General features: G+C 37.0%; 1 protein-coding gene across 1 annotated transcript in view; it reads left to right on the top strand.

The window, feature by feature from the left end:
* NEK1 (NIMA related kinase 1) overlaps positions 1–23,184 on the top strand; it is a 117,500-nt gene that overhangs the window by 74,852 nt on the left and 19,464 nt on the right. The window contains exons 27-29 of the mRNA XM_040965873.1: positions 2,096–2,248; positions 12,803–12,967; positions 18,168–18,288. Coding sequence (XP_040821807.1) covers positions 2,096–2,248; positions 12,803–12,967; positions 18,168–18,288 — 439 coding nt within the window. The remainder of the gene's footprint in view (positions 1–2,095; positions 2,249–12,802; positions 12,968–18,167; positions 18,289–23,184) is intronic.

Below are 23,184 nucleotides of genomic sequence, written 5' to 3'. Positions count from 1 at the left end.
CATGCAGGTATAGGTTCCCAAGGCTTTGGGCTGTCCTCAGCTGCTTTCCCAGACCACAAGCAGGGAGCTGGATGGGAAGTGGGGCCTGCTGGGATATGAACTGGAGCCCATATGCGATCCTGGCCTGTGCAAGGCAAGGACTTTAGCCACTAGGCTACCAAGCCGGGCCCATGTTATGCGATATATTTTTATACTTATATTTCCCTCTCATTCTTAATGTACCTTTATATTTAATTCTTAAAGTTCTATTTGTTCATTATATATATTTGAATATATAATGAAGAGCAGCAGAGAGAAAAACAAAGGGATCCCATGAACCGATTTGCTCCCTAAATACCAGAGCTGGGCCAAGCTGAAGCCAGGTTCCAGAAACTCAGTCTTGGTCTCCCATGTGGTTGCAGGGATCCACATACTTGAGTCATCACCACACTTCCCGGCGTGCACTTTAGCAGGAAGCTGAAATTAGAAGTATTACAGCTAGAATTCAAATCCATGAATTCTGGTGTGGGACCTGGGTGTTTCCACAGCATCTTAGTCATTGTGTAAACTCCTCCCCCATGTGGTTTCTTGATAGGAGCATGTTGTTGGGTTCGTTTTTTAAAACTACTGTTAAAATTGTTTACATGGTAATTTTTGACCATTTACATTTAATGATTATTGATTTGGTTTGATTTAAATATGAAATTTTTGTTTGTTTTATTTGTCCTATCCTTTCTTTCCTTTTCCTCCTGTTCTTCATTGTGGGGGAGTTAGTTGAGTCTGTGATTCTGTTTTATCCCTGTTGTTGACTTACTAGGTAAAACCTACTGTTCTGTTATTTCAGTGTTTGCTTTCGAATTTATTGTGTGTACATATATTTATATTTGTCACATCCGATTTCCGATTGATTTATTATGTAGGCTTCATTTGTAGTATAAGAACATTACAACAATGTATGAATACTTAGGCTTTTCTCTCCAGCATTTGTGGTATTGATCTGGGATTTTGTTTTTCTTTTTTCTGCCCATGCCACAAATCCCATAATGTTTCAAAGCCATTTATCTTTAAGAGGGTTTAAATAGTAAAAGAAATGTTCTTTTTCTTTATTTACTCATGTAGTTAACATTTCCAGTGCTCTGTATTGTGTGTGTGTGTGTGTAGACTATGTTTCATTTGTTAGCATTTTTATTTTGCTTGTCATATCCCCTTTAAGATTTCTTGTAGTACAGGCCTGCTGGTGATGAAGTTTTTCAACTTCTCTAAGTCACTAACAGTTTTTCTCTCACCTTCTTCTGCTCACATACAGAATTTACTGAATGCAGAATTCTAAATTGACTTTCCAATACTATTTTAATGACATTGTTCTGCTGTCTTCTAATTTACATTACTTGTGATGGGAAGTCTTCCACATTCTTATTCATAGATCTGTTCTTTTCTTTGTGGTTTGACTATTTTTCACTAGCTGTTTTCAATTTTTTTTCCTGATTGCCTTGGTGAATTTGATTGTAATATCTTTTGCTATCATTTTCATCAAGTTTCTTTTATTTGGGTATATTCTGTTTTACATGTTTTTCAAAATTAGTTCCCTGTTGATAATCATTTTGGTTATCCAAATTTGCATATACTTATTTCATGGAACAACTGGCCTACAACATTTTCAGTATCTTTTTTGCTTATTCAGTGTCTATAACTTGATATTCAATAATATATGATATTGTATTCTTTGTGTAACTGCTCAGGATCTATATGCTTTATGGACTATTCCTGATTATCCTAACAACTCAAACAGCAACTGGTAATTTGTTATTCTTTGCTTCACTAAATTTTAGAGAAATGATTTTCTAAATTTTATTTACAAGAGTATCACTGACCTCCTTATGATATATCAGACAAAATACGACAGATTTTCTTGGAATTTAGATCTCAAGTTCCTCTGCAACTTAACTCTGATAAACATTCATCTAAAGGTTTGTTTTATATATGCTGTCTGTTATATAGTCCCTTTTTTCCCTGTGAAACACTCATTTGGATAAAGAATGCCAACTCTTCCATACAGTTAAATGCTCTTATTATTTCCTACTACTGAAAATTATTTTTTTGTATTTTTCTGTTTTAGAACATACAGTGGGAGAGGTTATTAAATTAGATCCTAATGGATCTCCAAGAAAAGTCTGGGGCAAAAGTCCAACTGATTCTGTTCTAAAGATACTTGGAGAAGCTGAATTGCAGCCTCAGACAGAACTACTGGAGAACTCCATTATTAGAAATGGTAAGCATTTCTTTTTCCACATTAGAAGTAATGTTAGGGGCCAGAATTGTGGTGCGGTGTTTTAAGCCTCTGTCTCCAGGCAAGCTTTTAATATGGTTCTTGGTTCAAGGGTCAGCTATTTTACTTCTGATCAAGCTGATGTGCAGTTCTTTGCTCTCAACTTTGGTGTGGACCAGCCCTGGCTGGTACAACTTGCAGAATAAATCAATGAATAGAGGATATCTTTCTCTGTCACTCCAAATATGTCTTTAAACAAATAGATGCTTTTTTTTTTTTTTAACTAAATAACATTATTATTTCAGTTGAATTATGCTTTGTATGAGTTTTTCATTTTAATTGTTTATAATACATTATTGCTATGTTGTGCGGTAATTAAGATGCTGCTTGGAATGCCTGTATCCCATATGGTGATGATTGAGTTTGGGTCCCAGCTTTAACCTGATTCCATCTTTCTGCTAACATGTATGCTGAGAGGCAACAGCTAGGGCAGAAGTACTTGAGTTCCTGTCACCCAAGTAGAAATCCCAGATTGAATCCCGAGCTCCTGGCTTTGGCCTGGCCAAATCTCAGCTACTGTGGGTATTTACGTTAACAAATTATTAAGTGGAAAATTCTCTTTCTCATTTATCTTTCTTCCCTCACCTTTGTCTCTTACTTCTTTGCCATTCAAATTTTAAAAAGTAAAAATGTACTTAAATTCGTCTAAATATTATATATTTGAAATATTTATTTTTTATCTTAAAGGCAGGGCTACAGAGACAAGAAAGGAGGAGAGAGAGAGAGATCTTTCATTTGCTGGTTTACTCCTCTAATGGTTGCCATGGCTGGGACCAGGCCAGCCTAAAGCCAGAAGTCAGGAGCTTCTTCCAATCTCCCATGTAGGTGTAGGGGCCATCCACTTGCACTGTCTTCTGCTGCTTTCCCAGATGCAGGGAGCTGGATCAGAAGTGAACAGCTGGATCTCAGACTGGGACCCATATGGAATGCCGTCATTGTGCGCAGAGGTTAATCCTGCTATGCTATGGTCTTCGCCCACACTTAAAGTGTTTTGAAGATAAGGTGTTTTTTTTTTCCAATCCTTATTAGGTGAAGAAGAATTATACATTCTGGTGCTGTTGTCCTAGTAGTGGTCCTGAGTTTTGACCTGGCATGTCTTGGATAGAATCTAAAAAAGACAAAAACAAACAAAAAAAGAAAAAAGAAGTATGTGAGTTGAGGGAAGGATAAGTAAGAATGCTGTTCATGAAGAACAGACAGAGCAGTGCCTCCAGATTAGATTGACTAAAGGATATCTGTAGTTTTGTTGAGTTTTGCTGTCACAGCTGTGCTTAAATTAAAATGTCCATGTATGAAATAGGCATTTTCAGATTTAACACCATATTCAACTGATGAGAAAATTGAAATGGTTTTCTTCATTTTCAGTTATGTCTGTGCATGAATTCCTTTTTGTGTCAGTTGTGTGCTCTTTCTCTCTACATCGGTTGCTCTTTTTCCTTAAAGATTAGGATCTGAATACTTGAATGTAGTAGGAAAATAATGTGAGAGGCGAGAGTGCTGATGTGATACACAATGGAATTATCTAAATGTGAAGAATAATGAGCCTCTGACACAAACCTAAGTGCATGTTACAAAAGTGGTAAAAGTAGATTGCTAGTTTCTTATTAAGGGTGAATCTCTTGACCCTTTATCTTTCTTTTACTTTATTTAATCTTGTAGGAAAAACAATTTAAGTAAAAAGTTTATTTATCCATTTGTTTGGAAGAGGTAAAAGCACAAAGTATATTTATTTATAGTTAATTTGTTTATACTAATACCAAGAAATTCATCTATTTGTATGCCATACACTAATCAAAACCTAAAATATTGGTAATTTAATATTTTTACTCTTTAGTCTGAGTTTATTTGTAAAAAGTCATGGATTCTTTTTTAGAAAACAAATGCCATTATTTTAAGAATTTTTTTGATTAATAAAATATAGTTGTAGATTATTTTGTAGAATGAAAATTCAATATACATATGTTCATAGGAAGCATTACTTTAGAAATATCAGATTCTTATTCCTTTTAAAATTTTTACTGCTTAGTTATATGGAATTTTGGTCACAATAATATATAGCATTCAGAGTTTGAGCTAACAGTTTAGACACCAGTTAGACTCAGATGTCCATTTTGGAGTGCCTTGGCTTGAAACCCAGTTCCAGCTAGTGCCACCAGCTTCCTGCTGATGTTGGACCCTGAGAGGCCCCAGCAGTTCAAGTTTTATGGGGTTCCTGTCACCCCCATGTATTTAGTTCCCAGCTTCAGCTCCTACCCAGGCTATTGCAAACATTGTAGATTGAACCAGTGGAAGCAAATGCTTGCTCTCTTTTTGCCTTCAAAAAAGAATGAAAAAAGTACTGTGTAAAAGAAACTCTTGGTCCCAGGGCAGTACCATAGCAGCTAAAGTCCTTGCCTTGTATGCACTGGGATCCCATACGGGTACCAGTTCATATTCTGGCTGTTCTACTTCCCATCTAGCTCCCCACTTGTGGCTTGGGAAAGCAGTAGAGGATGGCCCAAAGCCTTGGAACCCTGTACCCACAAGGGAAACCCAGAAGAAGCTCTTGGCTCCTGGCTTCAGAGATGCTCATCTTTGACAATTGTGGCCTCCTGGAGAGTGAGCCAGCGGGTCAATCTTTCTCTTTGTCTCTCCTTCTCTCTGTAAATCTGATTTTCCAGTAAAAATAAATAAATCTTTTAATAAATTAAGAAAAAGAAAAAGAAAGCCACAATAATAAAATACATTTACAAAGACTCCCATTTTCCATAATTTTAAGCAATCTGTGTGAAATTGCAAATGAGAAATAACGTACTCTATAATTTTTCCTTTTTTTTTTTAAAGATTTATTTCATTTTTATTGGAAAGGCAGATATACAGAGAGGAGAGACAGAGAGGAACATCTTCTGTCCGATGATTCACTCCCCAAGTGAGTGCAACGGCCGATCCTATGCCGTCCTGAAGTCAGGAGCCTCTTCTGGGTCTCCCACACGGGTGCAGGCTCCCAAAGCCTTGGGCTGTCCTCGACTGCTTTCCCGGGCCACAGGCAGGGAGCTGGAAGGGAAGCGGGGCTGCCGGGATTAGAACCGGTGCCCATATGGGATCCCGGGCATGCAAGGTGAGGACCTTAACCACTGTGCCACCGCGCCGGGCCCAATTTTTCCTTTTTATATTTAATTCATCAACTGTTCATGGGATACATATATGCTTACATTAATATGTATCACATAATAAAGCTACAAAGTGAAAAACAATTCTCTCACAGAAAGAAAAAATGATAATGTTGCATGAAAGGTCAAGAATGAAAAATATGCAGTTAAAAGATATTAGAAATATTTTTTAGTAGTTCACTGTTTCTTGACTAGCCACAAAGTCGTCCTAGACTTATCATCTGTTCTCTGTTTCACCTGTTAAAATTTATGTAGAAAGAAATGCACCATGTTGCATTTTAAGACAAAGACATTGCAGTGATTTGCATCATGGAAATCACATATGGCAAAGTCTTTGTGAGATATGTGTGAGATACTCTGTGGTTACTAATGAGGAGGTTTTACTTGATAAATAATGCATAATTTCTTAGGTTGGGCAAAGCCAAGGAGAGAGCACATGATTTTGCAATAATCTAAGTAATCTGTTTTTATTTTATTTTTAAAGGTTCCATAGGTAGAGAGAATGAAATTCAAAATACTGCTTAATTCCATAATATGCAGAAGACATGAAGATGTAGTTAGTATGTATGTGGGAGCAGCTTTGTTTTGGAAACGGAATGAGTTAGGTTCCAGTTCAGACACTGGTACTTGCTCAGCAACCATGATGACATGCCTCTGACTTTGACATTCAGTTTCTCCATGTGTGCAGTTGATACGCTGTCATCAGTGATGGTTTTGTGTGCTAAATGAGACATGGACAGGAGTGTGCTGTTCTTAGTTTTTCAATCCTTTGTTAATGTCTCTTTAGTCAGTTTGGTTGCTTGAAGCTCTTTTTGTAAGATTTCTTTAGAAGCAATGTATTTGAGCACAACACCCAGAGGGATTTTTTTTGTTTGTAATAGTTTATATTGGGGCCCGGCGCGGTGGCGCAAGTGGTTAAAGGTCCTCGCCTTGCACGCCCGGGATCCCATATGGGTGCCGGTTCTAATCCCAGCAGCCCCGCTTCCCTTCCAGCTCCCTGCCTGTGGCCTGGGAAAGCAGTCGAGGACGGCCCAAAGCTTTGGGACCCTGCACCCACGTGGGAGACCCAGAAGAGGCTCCTGGCTTCAGATTGGCATAGTATCGGCCCGTTGCGCTCACTTGGGGAGTGAATCATTAGACGGAAGATCTTCCTCTCTGTCTCTCCTCTCTCTATATCCGCCTTTCCAATAAAAAATAATAAAAAAAAAATAGTTTATATTAACACTTGTTAAAGGTCCAACTGGCTGAATACAAAACCCTTTGCATTTTTTTTCCTGAGTGCCTTAATGTGACTCCATAATATTCTGGCATAAAGCATACCTGTCAGAAATTTTCATGATAGTTCATTTTCTTTCACTTTAAAGTGACTTAATCTTTCTGCTTGGATACTCAGAGGATCTTTTTCCTTAATATCCAAGGGTTTCTTAAAATGTATTTTGTTATTGGCATATTTTTCTAGTATGTGGTGTGCCTTCTTTAAAAGCTGACTTCTTTTCAGAAATGTTGTAAGTTCATAACCAAACTGAATGGAAAGTACAGAGGTTTGCTAAGTACTCCCTCCTTCCACATTCAGTGTCCAACAACTTAGCTGCACATTTGTTAGAGTCGGTGAACCAGCCTTGGCACATTATTATCACCAGTGACCAGTGTTCACATTACAGTTCACCCTTGCAAAGATAATATGTAATGCCATGTACCCTCCAGTATGAGATCAAGCACAACATTTTACTTAACTAAAATCACCCAATGCCTTTTTTTCTGCCCAACCCTCCTTTTGCCCTCAAACCCTGGTAACCCTGGTAACCCTGGGTCATTGTAGTATTCCTAGGCTGTGCTTTTTCTGGAAGGTTGTAATGTTGTTGTATGTCTTCATAGTTTATTTCTTTTAGCAAGAAAGGCAGATAATTGAGTATGTGCTTCACAGTTTATTATTCATTCAACTACCAAAGGAAATCTTGGTTGTTTCTATGTTTTGCAGTTGTGAATATAGGTTGTAGAAATATCCATGTACATGGGCTAGCATGGTGGCTCAAGAGGTTAATCCTGCACCCTGTGATGCCAGCATCCTGTATGGGCACCAGTATGTGTTCCTGCTGCGTTCACTTCTGATATAGGTCTCTGCTTAGGGAAAGCACTGGAAGATGGCCCAAGTCCTTGGTCCTTTGTACCCATGTGGGAGACCTAAAACAAGCTCCTGGCTTCAGATCAGCTTGACTGGCAGTTGTGTTCATCTGGGAATTGAACCAGTGGATAGAAGACTTTTTCTCTCTGTCTCTTCTCTCTGTAAATCTGCCTTTCAAATAAAATAAGTATGTTTTTTGTTGTTGTTGTTTTGTTTTTTAATAAAAGAAATACCAGGCTTGGCGCAGTAGCCTAGTGGTTAAAGTCCTCACCTTGAATGCGCCTGGATACCATATTGGCACCGGTTCTAATCCCAGCAGCCCTACTTCCCATCCAGCTCCCTGCTTGTGGTCTGGGAAAGCAGTTGAGGACAGCCCAAAGCTTTGGTACCCTGCACCTGCGTGGGGGACCCGGAAGAGGCTCCTGGCTCCTGGCTTCAGATCGGCTTAGTTCATTATGGCCCTAGTGAGTCAGTGGATGGAAGATCTTCCTCTCTGTCTCTCTTTGTGTATCTGACTTTGCAATAAAAGTAAATAAATCTTTTTAAGAATTTAAAAAAATAAAAGAAATACCCACATACAGATTTTTTTGTGACCATAAAATCTCGGGTCATTTGAATAAAAACAGAGGGACACAATTTTTTATTGTACAGAAATAATATGTTCACTATGAAAGAAACCAGTGAACTCTTCCAGAGTTGAATATATCATTTCATATTTGTACCTGCAGTGAACTGAGAGTTCCTGTTATTCTGCATCCTCTCCAGCATTTAGTGTATCAGTGTTTTGAATTTAGTCATTTTAATTAATGTCTAATGGTATCATTTTAACTGCAAATTGGTAATGGGGCCTGAGCCGAGTCACCACCAGGAGTTCACAACTTAAGCCAGGTCTCCCACATGGGTGTCTGGAACCCAAGTATTGGAGCCATGGCCTGCATCCCCCAGGGTGCACATTAGGAAGAAGCTGAGATTGGAAGCACAGCTGGGATCAAACCCAAGCACTCTGATTAGATGCAGGCTCCTCAAGCAATGCTAACCTCTGTGACAAACACCTACTGTAAAGCTGTTTTTTAACTGGTCTGCCCATAATGTTCTCTAATTGCGTACCTTTAGGCTGTGTTAGGTCTCTTGACCTGAGCTCTATCAGGTACACTGTTGCTTTGTTCTGCTTTCTTTTTAGTAGATGTATTACTGTATATGTCTGGAGAGTGTCAGTCATCCCTGTCTATGATCATGGAAAACAATTCATAACAGATGTCTGACTAATTTGCCTGCTTTAGATGGTACTTATGACATTACCATCAAAATTTTGCTGGCTTGGGATGAAAATAGGTTAGATAGAATTCCCATTTTCTGGAATACTTTTTCCTTAACTATTTGAAAGAATTCACCTGTAACACCATGTGACTCTGGAGTTTTCTCTTTGGAAGTTTTTTTGTTTTTGTTTTGGCTTTGTTTTTTCCTGGATTGTTGGTGGCTTTATTTATTCCTTTTCTTTTGAATTAAAATTTTTTCCTCTATTTTATTTTTAATTTTATGATACAATTCCAAAGGTTCTGGCATTTCCCTTACCCCTTTCCCAAATTTCCTCTGCCCAACTGATTTCCTCCATACTATTATTATAGTATAATTTCTCATAAGCAGGCACAAGTCCATCACTTTTCTAGTATCCCAACACCATGGGTACAGACAGTGGCAGGCAGTCCAGCATTTAGAAGTTGTTGTGTTTTTTAAGATTTATTTATCTATTTGAAAGACTTGCAGAAAGAGAAAAAGATCTTCATTTGCTGAATCACTCTGCAGATGGCTGAAGCCAGCTTCTGATTTTATTGAGTGACATTCTGTGAAGTTAATTTTATTTTCAAGCAGTTTATTTCTTCTTTATAATTAGCAGTTTTTGCATTTATTTAAAATCTTAAGTCATCATGATATTCTCCAGGTTGACTTCCAAAAATCTTATTTTCCTTTCATATTTAAGCCTCAGCTTACCTCACACAGATCTTTAAATACGATATAATGATACTTTTTTCAAATTTAATATCCAGTTCACCCTGAACATTTAATTTTTAAAAAATGATTTTATTGTTTTTTTGATACAATTTGGTTGGTGGTGGGCTCTTCCCTCCCCCCAAGATTCTCTCCCCTCCCCTCTGTTCTCCTCTCTAGAATCATAATCTGTGTCCATCGTGAATTTTCCCCAAGTCCATCATGCTTCCACTGGAGTATCTCCCAGCCATGTAGGAAAATAATTTGTTGTAGTTTATTTCTTGTATCCTGTGCCCTAATATAGGTACAGTGAGGATTAGGCCTCAGTTGTTTATGGGCCATACCAATAATAGTTATATGTGGACACTGACTATTTCTGGTGGTTATAAACAATCCATCTTTTGTGGGTAGTTAATGAGTTACATCAAGTTTCTTGTTATATTAGGTACAAGTAAGTATAAAGTACCTTTGATTAACATAGAGTAAGATTCACATATGATATCTCTAGATTTGACATTAGAGCAAACATATGATATCCGACCTTTTGGGATTGGCTCACCCTGAACATTAAATTTTTAAATATTTTTTCTTTGGAAATCAAATTTTGCAGAAAGGAGAGGAGAGGAGAGAGAAGAGAGAGAGAAGAGAAGAGAGAGAGATCTTCCATTTGCTGATTCATTCCTCAAAAGGCCTTAATGGCCAGAGCTGAGCTGATCCGAAGTCAGGATCCAGGAGCTTCTTCTAGGTCTCTCACATGGATGCAATATCCCAAGGACTTGGGCCGTCCTCTGCTGCTTTCTCAGGTCATAAGCAGAGAACTAGATTGGAAGTGGAGCAACTGGGATGCCAGCCTGTGCCCATTTGGGATGCTGGCCCAGCAAGGGAGAGGATTAGCTTGCTTACCATCATGTTGACCCCACCTTATAACATTTATTAAGAAACATCATTTCCCTGCTACTCTGCAATGTTATTTGTGTTGCAGATAAAGCATCTCTATATGTGTTTCTGGGATCTATATTCCATTGAACTCTGTTCATAATTGTGCCAATATCATACTAATCTTAATTATTTTTGTTTCTAATCTTAACATTCATAGATACTTCCTTCTTACCTTGTTCATCAAGAGTAATTTAGCTAGTCTTAGTTTTTAAATTCCATATAAATTTTAGGATAGATATATCAAGATACTTTATTTTTGTTTTATAATACAGCTTAATAGGCACTGGGGTCTCCCCTACCCTTCTCTAAGTTCCCTTACTTTCCTTCTGTTCTTCTCTCCAGTCTTACCATGGGTTTCTTTCATGAATTTCATAAATTTTCACAAGTCCATCATGTGTAACCAGTGAGTAATGATAATCTTATCTCTTCTTTTCCAATTCTTATCCCTCTTGCTTTTTTCCTTTCCTTCTGTGGTGGTCAGGACTCTAAAATTTCCAGTAAAATTTTGAATAGGACTTAAGGCAGAGGTATCATGTCCCTGATATAAAAAAACACACATCAATGTAAGAATTTTTTGAAAATACTCTGTTAGAATAAGCCATTGCTTTCTGGTTTGACTATATACAGTCATTGAATGACAGACCCCTTTTCTGAGTCAGATGAGATATACTTTGATATTTGTCCATTATTAATGTGGCCAGTTGCATTGATTGATACTTGGACATTAAAATGGCATTACTATTATTAATTATTGCCAGTGTTATAAGCTATATATTTCACAGGTTTCATTTTTGGTTTTCTAATGTTGATGAATTTATTGTGATGAATTCTGTTACCATTTTGATTTGCTGCTTTGTAAATTGTCATTCATGGTCTTTGTTCTTTTTATAATCCATTATGCTGTTTTGCCATTTTAGTGTTTGTGTGTGTGTGTGTGTGTGTGTAGCATACATACCTAATCTTCCCTTCTTTTCCCATACCTGCCTCTCTATAAAAAGCGTAAAATTTTATATTCATATACTTCACTGAATTATTTTAATAAATCTATTAAGTTTTATTCCTGGACATTTATGTATAGGTCCTGTTACCATTAATAAGAAAAAGTTCTGTATCCTATGTTCTGAGAATCTCTTTTCCTATTGCACTTTTTTGATCATATAAAGCAATCTTCAATAATAATGATACTGTCTGTTATCTTTATTTCTGACTTTAAAAGGCAGCGTGTTTTAGCAGAATACTGAGCAAAAACACATTTCACCTCTATCACCATCATTTTATTGTGACTCAATGAAAGGAATGATTTCAGAACACTAGAAGCATCATGAATTTATTTTCTGGTGTCAAGAAATACAGCAATCTTAACTCAAAAATACCTGTACACAACTTTTAAATCTAAAGTTAGCAGAAACAACCCTGAACATTTCTTGTTAATCGAATGTTAACAGCACAAATGGTCTACTTGGTTTTGGAGATAATGAATTGAAATTAAGTCCAGTAAGCAGTGTTTTTCTCCATTCATTTCAACTACAAATATACAAATACAATAGATAGAAACTAGAATTTGTACATTGTTGGAATTTTACCATGTGAATACAATGAGGTAAATCAGTGAGTTGAGTTTGTATATAGGAGGATAACTATGAACTTTATGGATTTTAATGTGGATGATGGAGAGAGAAAATCTGGCAGGAACTCAGTGCGTTGTAGGTACAATTTGCCTCAGGGCGAAATAAATTGAAATCTATGATGTGAGAAATTACAGGGTGTGGTAATCTAACACTGAAAATTGAGGCACTCCAATAAGTGACAAGATGTCTAAGATACAGCCATTGGAAAGACTGACTAGGCAGAGAAGACAGAAGTAGGATAAAGATTAGTGAACTGAATGACCTAGATTTGGAAAATATATTAATATAACTGTAGATATCTTCTAATTAGTCATGTGGAAGTTAGGTTGTGATAAACTCTTTGATAAATGAATGAAATGACCTGGAGGTAGAAAACTGTGGCAAATTGTTCTGAGGGTTATCATTCAGTCCCGGCACCAATTAAAAGCTTAGAGAGTTTCAGAGCAATATAAGTAGCAATAGCTAATAATTTAAAAAAAGACTTTTCTGACATATATATATATATATATTAATTTTGTCAAAAGGAAAAATGTAAACCATGTTAATTGTTCAAGAAATCGTGTCCTGTTGAAGTCTGACCATCATGTATCTTAATCTCTGAATGTCATTAAAAGTGAAATTCAAGACATATTAAAAGCTAGCATGATTTTTTCTTATTTTTCCATGTTTACAGACATTACTCCTGAAGGAGATGAGTACAAAGATTCAGTTATTGGAGAAGAAAAAATACGGTGTATTTCACAGGAAGTAAAGACATCAGCTACTGTTGATTCTACTCTTGAGACAGAAAGCTCAAAGTTTAGTGAGACATCTCTACAGCCAAGAGAAAATTTAGAAGGTGTGTTTTGTGGATCAAAATGAGCCATAATTGGTTTAATAATGCCTTAAAATATTATGAACTGGCCTTTAATAACAGAATCTTCAATATATATATATGTGTTTGTAAGGAATTCATCTCAAATTAGTTTCAGTATTTTATAATTTTAATAACTCGCATTTTTTTAAAAAATCCTTGCCTAACATATCACTTCAAAACTTTGTTTTTATTGTTTCATAATCTTACATATCAGAAATTAAGATAGGAATTGACTAATGTTACTTTGATACACTAGGCTGGTCTGAACGGTCCAGGATGGCTTCATTGCTGTCTTGCAGTATGTATGTAAGAGTTGAAGCTAATTGGACCCATAGCTTCTTGGTGCTGTCATGGGGCCATTCTGTGCACACTTGACAGCAGGATAGTCCAGCTTCTTATATTGGCACAGGGCTCAGGTAAGAGTTTTCCCCTGAGAAGTCAGTCAAAACTGTTACCATATTACGTCTCCCATACCCCTTAAGACAAAGCAGCTACAGGGCAGCCTTGATTCAAGTGAGAACAAGACCAGCTCCCACCACTCAATGAGAAGAAAGTTAAAGAATTTACAGCCCTTCTTAATCTGCCATAGTGTACTTGTTAAGCAGAAATTACTTGTATTTCTCCTACATATAAAAGGCATACACCCTTCAAAAAGCCTCATTCCGTTATGTCATTAGTTCAGAGTCTAGAATGAAGTTGTCAAAGTAAGGCTTGTGTGCCAGTTGCTTTACTCAGGGACAACTCTTGCAAGTGTTCTTTGTCCAAAGACCAGTGAGTAAAAATACATTACAAATTTGTTTCCCATATACTTTGTAAACAATGGTGAAATAGACCTAGAGATCCCTTTTCAAAAATAGGAAAGAATGTGGGGAAGCCCATATAAGTCATTGGTCCATAAAATTTCTGAAATCCAGCCAGAAGTATTGTCAGCCTGCTTTTTGTGCGCAAAGGGTGGTACCTGCAAGGGTGGGTGGGGCTCTGCTGAGTTTTGTCTTCACTTTTCAGTGCAAGCTGGTGGTGTTTCCACAAGCAAGTAACTGTGTGGGGTCTGCATGAATGTTATCAGCATTCACTGCATTTGACAAAAGCCACTCATGTTTATTTGGGCAGGCCTTTCTCTACCTTCTGTTGTCTATGAGGATGGTGAGAGAGAATTCTTAGAAATCCATTTGACAAAATAGATATGCAAGGCATGCCTTTAAATCTGTCAGTTCCTTAACAGAAGGTCTTCTGGTCATACCCTTGATTTTACCTTTACTTTGGGTCACGTTTTATTGCCTTAAATTTAATCGTTGTGTCAAAGGCTTGTCTTCCTTTGAGGATCATATACTGCCTGGAAGAAATTATCCTAGATCCTTTGTATCTGTTCTTAATTGCACTTATGATCAAAACACTTCTTTATTCAATTAATTTCTCTTACACCTTATCAGGGCCTGCCAGGGAATGGTAACTGATATGGTCAGTGTTCTGGTTTGATAGCTCCTCAGCTCAGCCACTGAATCTATAAACACATTTTTATCCTCCTTTTTTATTACAGGAGTCATTTTCTGCCTCTCTATCAAAATCCATTTTTCTCCAGCCTTCAATACTCCTTTTGGCACTGGTCAGTCTCACCAATAATCTTGAAATCTTGGCTGCCCAGTCCCAATGACAATGCACATGTTTTAGGCTTTCATGTCTGAGCTTTTTTTTTAAAATACATAATTCTGCTTTGATGATCTATTGTTAGAAGGTAAATTACTCCTAAATGTTAGTGATTTATGAATATACTTTTACTGTATCTCACACTTCTGTGCCACATTGAGCAGAAAGTGGTGCTTCATCACTGTCAAGTCTGGCGTATTGGCAGAGCTCAGCTGAGATTCTACTCCTTCAGTTTTTTTTTTTAAAGATTTATTATTATGATTTTTTATTGGAAAGGCAGATATACAGAGAGGAGAGACAGAGAGGAAGATCTTCCGTCCGATGATTCACTCCCCAAGTGAGTGCAACGGCCGATCCTATGCCGATCCAAAGCCAGGAGCCTCTTCCGGGTCTCCCACGCGGGTGCAGGGTCCCAAAGCCTTGGGCCGTCCTCGACTGCTTTCCCGGGCCACAGGCAGGAAGCTGGAAGGGAAGCGGGGCTGCCGGGATTAGAACCAGCGCCCATATGGGATCCTGGGCGTGCAAGGGGAGGACCTTAACCACTGTGCCACCGCGCCGGGCCCTCCTTCAGTTTTTTGTCTCCAAGGGTTGCTATGTCTTTCCAGGGTATTTACATTTCTTTCATGATGAGTTAGGCTTCAAGTTTTTAGAGATTCACTATGGAACTGCCATGGTATTGCTTTTACTGTGTTCCTTAAAGTCAAAGCAGTCATTGTTCTCTTTAGATAAGAGACCTTGCAACAGGTGACCATGTGTCTTAATTAATATTCATTAGAATCATAATTACTAGTATGTTTCATAAGTACTAGTGTATCAACTCACACCCAAATATCTGTATTGAAACCTACTTCCCAGTGTGGTGTATTTGAAGGTAGAGCCTTTGTGAGGTGATTAGATCATTACATGGAATTAGAGTCATTAAAGGAAGAGGCCAGGAGGAGGCTCTGTGCTGTTTGCCATGTGAGGATACAATGAGAAAGATTGTCTTCTGCAAGCCAAAAAGAGGGCCCTATCCAGAACAGACTATGCTAGTAGATTCTGCAGCTCCCAGAAATGTTAGAAATAAATGCTTCATCTGCCCATTTTATAATCTTCTGTAGCAGCCTGATCTAAGATTCTCTGTTACAAAAAAGCAACAATGAAGTATATCATATCAAGCCTGATGCAGAAGTTGGCAGACTTTTTCAGCAAAGTGGGTAGTAACTACTTTTGGCTTTATAGGAAATACAGTCACAGAGTAAGTTTATGAAATTAGAGTAAATCAGTACCTAGATGGCTTTAAGCACTGGAGAACAGTTATTCAATGAAAGATAAAATGTGGAAAAATTTTATCCACCAAGTGTTTAACTTTGTGTGGATGAACAAAAAAGCTATTTGAACAGAGTATTAAAAACTTTAAACATTGGTCTGATATCACTTGTCTTTCAAACGGGCAATATGTATTTGGTAAGTTTAAGAAGGGAGAGTATGTGGAATCCAAGAGAAAAACTAGAGAGGAAATGATATTGACCTAAACAAGATAGTATTGATGGTTTAATTAGGAAAAAGGAAGTCAGCAAATGAAGAAATAAACTTTTTTTCCTTTTTAAAAAATATTTATTTTATCTTTTTTTCATTTTGTTATTATATTTTTGACAATCTTTACATAGTTAATTAGGGTAAAAAGGTTCAAGGGCTACAGGAAAGTGAGTAAGACTATTGTCTCCTTCACGTATCTGAGGTGAAGGGGGATATTAAGGGAGAAGCCCCACCCAGTCTCCCACCCTCCCCAGGTTCCTGATGTGGGGCATGCTCCGAGGGTCTTGCTCAAGTGGTTTAGATAGTTCAACAGTTATGAATCACTGCCAATCTCACCACTCCAAGCGTGATGAGGTCGTTGAAGAAATAAACTCTCATCTGTATTTACTTTCAGAAACTATCAGATAGGTAAACAATGTATTACCATTGTTAGCACAATGTGTTACCCTGAATTAGCACTATGGTTATTAATTTTTCCCAATATAAAAACTAAGCTTAGACAACTCCAGTTATGTTTTCAAAAATTTATTGTAAATGTTTACTTTTTTGGCAGTTAGATTTTAAAAATGGAAGGTTTTTTTTTTAGTTATTTTGTAATACCAGTGATACTACCAGAGTTTCTTCCATATTTCTCTCTCTCTCTTTTTTAAGATTTGTTTATTTATTGGAAAGGCAGGTAGTGAGAGATGGCAAGACAGAGAGAGAGAGCTCTCTTTCTGCTTGTTTACTCCCTAGATGATTATAACATCAGGGGCTGACCCAGGCCAAAGCCAGCAGCCTGAAAGTTTGTTCAGGCCACCTGCACATATACTGGGGCTTAAGGATCTGCCCATCTTCTGCTACTTTTCCAGGTACAGTAGCAGGGATCTGGCTTGGAAAAGAGATAGTTGGGACTCAAACCTATACTCATATTGGATGCCAGTGTTACAGGCAGTGGGTTAACTTGGTGAAACAGTGTCTGCCCGTGTTCTTCCATATTTCCAACCACAAACATATTTTTTTTAATATGGATTTATTTTTTATTGGAAAGGCAGATCAACAAAGAGAAGGAAAGATAGAAACATCTTCCTTCCACTGAATCACTCCCCATGTGACCACAATGGCCAGAACTGAGCTGATCTGAAGCCAGGATCCAGGAGCTTCTTCTTCCAGGTCTCCCATGCAGGTGCAGGGTCCTAAGGCTTTGGCTCTTCTTCTGCTTTCCCAGGCCAAAAGCAGAAAGCTAAAAGGGAAGTGGAGCTGTGGGGGATACAAACTGGCACCCATATGGGATCCCAGTGCTTGAAAGGCAAGGACTTTAGCCACTAGCCCAGTGTACCAGGCCCCAAATATATTCTTAAAGCTAGATTTTGTAACTTCTTTAAACTAATTTACACATTACTAAAATGTTAATGAAGATAAAAAACATCACTTTGGGAATGCCAAGCCTATATTTATTTTTAAATATTATTACTATAATGAAAAAGCAAAAGGAAAAGTCTCGCTTAAAAAAATGACTAAAGGGGCCAGCATTGTCACGTAGTGGGTAAAGCATCTGCCTCCCTCTCCAGCATCCCAGATGGGCCTTGGTTCTGTATCCTCACTTCCATATTTGGTCTTGGTCTGAGAAGCAATGACTGCTCCATTCCAGTCTAGCTCCTGCTAATGGCCTGGGAAAAAGCAGTAAAAGGGTCGAGTGTTTGGGCCTGGACAAAGCTCCAGGCTCTCAGCTTGTGGTTGGCTCAGTCCTGACTGTTGAAGCCATCAAGGGAGTGAACCAGGAAAGGGTTGTGTCTGCCCCTCTCTGTCTCTCTTTGTGTGTGTGTGTGTGTGTTGTTTATTAGTTTTTCTCTGTCTCTTTCTAATTCATAAAATTTTTTAAATGATAAAAAAATTGAAAACCTATGTATGAAAGACTTAATTTCTGCTATAGTTAATGTATAATTCTAATCCAGATAGTAATAATTTACAAAAAGTTTATTCAATTTTCCTTCAGTGAATTTCGCTTTAAAATATTTATTGTTATGCCTTTGATTTACAGAACCTGATGATTTGGAAACAGAAGTTCTACAAGAGCCAGTTATAATGGAGAAAGATGAGAGCTTGCCCTGTGCTGCTACTGATGTCTGGATTACTGAGAAAAAAGAAACAAAGGAAACTGAGTATGTCACATCTTTTTTTTTTCCCATTTAAAACCCGAGTCTCTTTTATGGTATCTTTTTAAAAACTAAATTGTATTATCATAATATTGTAATGTAAGTATTTCAGTAGATATTCATATGCTTCAGAAATCAACAGTGTAACAGAATTACATGGTAATTTAACAGCATTGCATAGCAAAAAGTCTTGCTTGCCTCTGTCTCCATCCAGTGGCCTGTTCTTTGGGATAATTTTACTATACATAGGGAAATTTAGCATATAATCTTTCTTCCTTTTTTTTTTCTTTTTCTTTTATAATTCTTAACATTTCTTTTTCTTATTTTTTAAAATTTATTTTATTTTATTTTTATTTTGACAATCTTTACATAGTTAACTAGGGTAAGAAGGTTCAAGGGCTACAGGAAAGTGGATAATACTAGTATGTTTTCCATATTGTTACCTTCATATTTAAAGGGGGGTATTAAGGGAGAAGGCCCACCCAATTTCCCATCCTCCCCAGGTCCCGGATATAGGGCATGCTCTGAGGTTCTTGCTCAAGTGGTTTTGATATTGCAACAGTTATGAATTGCCATCAATCTTGCCACTCCAAGCACTATGAGGTCTTTGAAAAATCCACTGATTGACATAGTCCATCATAGCTGAGATGGTTGGTTGACCTGTTCTGTCTTCTCTCTTTTCTTCATTAGGGTTCTGAGTCCAGCATTCAGATTAGGAAGATCTCCAAAGAAACTTCTTGTATGTGCTAACAAGTACAGGGCCTGGCACCGTCCATCGCCCCAGTCAGCTGGTGTTTGTGATTGCTGGGTTGGTTCTGTTTTCGCTCCCGACTTCCACTGGAACCAATGGGTGTTGCAGTCCAGCCTGCTTCTGCCCAGCACATATTTGGCCCCCACATAAACCAGTGGGTGCTGCAGCCTAGTTGGAGTGACCCGCAATAACCCCCACCAGGCCCGCCCCCTACCCTGGTTTGCCAATAAGTGTAGCAGTAATCCAGTCTGTCCCACACCCCATTCCACCCCAGCCGCTTAGTTTTATGTCCTCCCGTGGAAGTGGTAACCGAAGAGGGATGAGCCCACTATTTCCCTCCCAGGCCTCTCCCACTCCCAGATTCCAGCTGATGCTGTGGCTAAGCCCAAACAACCCTCGCCCACTTTAATTTTGTTTACACCAGTAGGAATAATCAGCCCAGCCTGGCTTTTCCCTGATCCAGTCCACATGAGGCGCACAGGTGTGGTAGCCCTGCCTAGTCTGGCCTGCCCCCTTCCCAGCCCATGCTCTTCAGCAGGGTTCCTTTTTAAATACAGTTGTTAACAAAATATTTGTTAACATAACATATACTTTTAGTCAATAATAAATTTAGGAAATTCTTTCATATCCATATATAAAAGGCCTTTTCTTTTTTAGCATTCCACTATTTAGATAATTCAGTTAAGTCTCCTACCTGGTGGATATTTATTGGTATTACAAATGATTCTACAATATGTAACATAAGGTGATTTCTTACCTGTATGAATCTGTGAGATGAAAAACTGAAGTATGATTTCAGTCAGTGGCATTTTTTTGATTATATTTGTAATTCAGTTATTATTCTCAGTGATTGTACTAATTTACACTCAGAAAGCTGTTTGAAATCCCCTATTTTCCCTGCAGTCTTACCAAATTTTTATTATCAAGCTTTGTGATTTTGCCACTCTGTTAAGATAAAAAATATTGTCTCTGATCAGACTCAGTTTATAAAGGTATTTCTGTAGAGCTAAGTGTATCTTTTCACCTTATTTTGTTTGTATTTCCTTTTCTTTTAATTCTGTGTATATTTTGGGTCTGTATTTTTTATTAGGTTGTTAATCCTTTCTGAAAAATAATTTCTTTTCAAGTGTAAATGAGAGACACACAGCAAGAAAGACTTTCCAGTTACTAGTGATACATTATCCAAATGCCCACCACAGCTGGGCCTGGGTCAGGCTGCCACCATGAGGCATGAAGTCAGTCCGGACCAGGTGTCCTGTGTGAGTGGCAGGGATCCAAGAACCTGAGCCATCACCTGCGACATGCAAGATATGCACTAGCAGGAAGCTGCAATTGGGGTTAGGGCTGGGATGAACTGGTGTGCTCTAATATGGGATGCAGAGGTCACCATGAGATCTTTACCACAACAGCTTTTTATCTTTTATGAATTACTAGAAACATTATAAATATTAGAGAGACTTGCCTTGATTGTTATGTGAATTACAGCTCTTGTTCCCCTATTGGTTGTTTATGTTGTTTTTTGTTTGTTTTACCATTCTGAAGTGTCTGTCTGTGATGGTTGTTACTGTCATGTTGATTTCAGTTGTCATAATGTATTCATATAAACTTTCTTCTTGCTGTAGTTCTCCAAGAATTTTTCAGAGTTTCAGTGCTTCTGTATAGAACATATTTAAATCTTTGATCTTTTTACAATTTTAAGTCTTTGGAATTTATCTTGGTCTATGAATTTATTTGAATCTGTTTTTATACTTTTTCCTGTCTACTGTCTGTCTTAAGTCAGGACATTATATACTTTTAATTAATAATTCATTAACCAAATTTTAGGGCTTCCTAACTTTCATTTTTCTCTTTTTGAATTTTTTGGAATATTCTTTAATTTTTTTCATCACATTTGGAATTCATTAAATTTGGGTCTCTGTCTTCTACATGCATGTACACAAAAAAATCAGTTGGTATTTTAGTGAATGTTAAGTTCATGTATTCCCACGGCAAAAACCAACATGCTTTATTCTTTCTTTTCTTTTAAAAAACATGAAAGACCTTTCTTTTTGGTTGAGTTTTGAAGTTTTGTAGTTCTCTTCATCCAGGTTTTATACATTCATTGGTAAGCTTATTCCTAGACATATTTTTTGTTTGCTGTTTTAAATAAATTCATGCAAATTTTTTAAAGTACAAGAAAATGCATATTGTGAAAATTTATGCATAAATATTTAGAATAAGTTTATATTTTAATTGAATTTCCATGATGTTTTTATAAAACTTTATAATATTAAATGTATTTCTTTATATTGATTTTACACTTTACATTGTTGATATGCTGCTGTTTATGTAGACACATTTGATTATTTTTCAGATATCTATTCATGTCATATAAAATGTGTTCTTTTTTTCATCTTTTATAACTTTAATTTCTTTCTCTAATCACAGTAATTACTATACAATGTTATGTAACTTTATTCAATGTTAACTACTGGTAGTAGAGAGCATCTTTGTCTTGTTCTCAGCCATAAGAAAGTCGATTTTGTTAATAGCTTTCATTAAATGTGACTGTGCATTTTAGCTGTAGAAAGCTTTCTACTCCCAAATAGGAGCATTTCCAGTGAAACAGTTTAATACACCTCAGCAATATTACTAGATTTTTTACCTTTGTCTATATCTACAATGTCATGACACACATGAATATCAAAACGTTAAACTTGTAACTGTTAATAAAGGACTTACTACTGTAATAATTTGGGCGAAAATGGGGGGGGGAGAGAGAAAAAAGGGAGAAAAGTAAGGGAGAGAGGGGTATTTCCATACCTACAAAATTATAAAATGGAAAATAATAAAAATAATTTTTTAAAAGAAAGCTACCTATTCATATTATTCATGTTATACTTTATGGTTTTTAAAAATCAAGAATGAATTATGTTAGATGACTTCAGTTGGTGCAATGATCTGTTAGTATAAGTTACCCAGTATTGAGCCATCTGGATGGCTTAAGTAAACTCTACTTGATCATGATGTGTTATAACTTTAATATACTATTATTAATATACTTCTGAATTGCTAATACTTTATTTGGATTACTTGCAGCAATGCTTGTGCAAGTCATATGTAGTTCCTTTTGTAATTATAAGAAACCATTGTTGGATTTTATTCTTGTACTTCCTTCACAAAAAATAATCTAGTTTTTTTCTTCTCAGTACTTTATAATAAGGTTTGGCAGTTGTTTCCTGTTCAGAATCAGATTATAACTATTTTTAAGTTTTCAAACCATGTGGTTTTTGTTGCATCTATTCTGTCATTTTAATACAGAGCCAACCATAGCTAATATATAAACAAATGAAAATTGCTGGTTCCGTGCAATTAATTATAAACAAGAGGTTAACTGGGCTTGGTAAACTTGTGCTATAGTTTGTCCTTGCACTAAAATTGTTTAAGTGTTGGTGGAGTTCATCTGGTTTTAGAAAGTTTGCAGTGTTATCTTCATGAGAAGAAAGGGCCTTGGATTGTAACAAGAGAATGGAGGTGCTCAGTGATAGCCTGCTCTGTTCCTGGAAGATAGGATGTCCGCATTCTGTTAAATAAAATTTTGCTTGCAAATTGTTTCATTTAAGTTTTTAAATTCACCTAAGATGGAGCAAATAATTCCTTATGCCCACCCATGAGTAATCTTGAAAGTGGATATCAAAAAATTGAAAGATATGGATTATAGAATGTGCACATTTGAAACTTTAACAAAATTAGCAAATGGCTATCCACATTGTTTCTTTCATTTTATATGTACACTTGGCAGTGCATCAAAGCACTTAATGTTTAATCGTTGACTAACTTTTAAGATTAAAAGTACTTGCATGCATGGAATAGTGTGCAGCATATAAAACAGTAAAATGAACTCATGTGTTAAAGTAGGGTATCTAAAATATTCAGTGATAAATGCAGTGGTATAAGATTCATTTAAAAAAAAAAGTCTCCATTCCCTAGAGTAATACTGTAAAAATCTATGTGAGAATTGGGCCTGGTGCAATAGCCTAGTAGCCTTGCATCTGCTGGGATCCCATGTGGGCATCAGTTCGTATCCCAGCTGCTCTGCTTCCCATTCAGCTTTCTGCTTGTGACCTGCGAGGGCAGTAGAGGATGGTCCAAAGCCTTGAGACCCCCTTACC

This window comes from Ochotona curzoniae, unplaced genomic scaffold, assembly GCF_017591425.1.
Source record: "Ochotona curzoniae isolate NIBS_2020 unplaced genomic scaffold, NIBS_Ocur_1.0 scaffold_4505, whole genome shotgun sequence".
Taxonomy (NCBI): Eukaryota; Metazoa; Chordata; class Mammalia; order Lagomorpha; family Ochotonidae; genus Ochotona; species Ochotona curzoniae.
The sequence above is the reverse complement of the archived record's forward strand: the minus strand, read 5'-3'. Positions and strand labels throughout refer to the sequence as shown.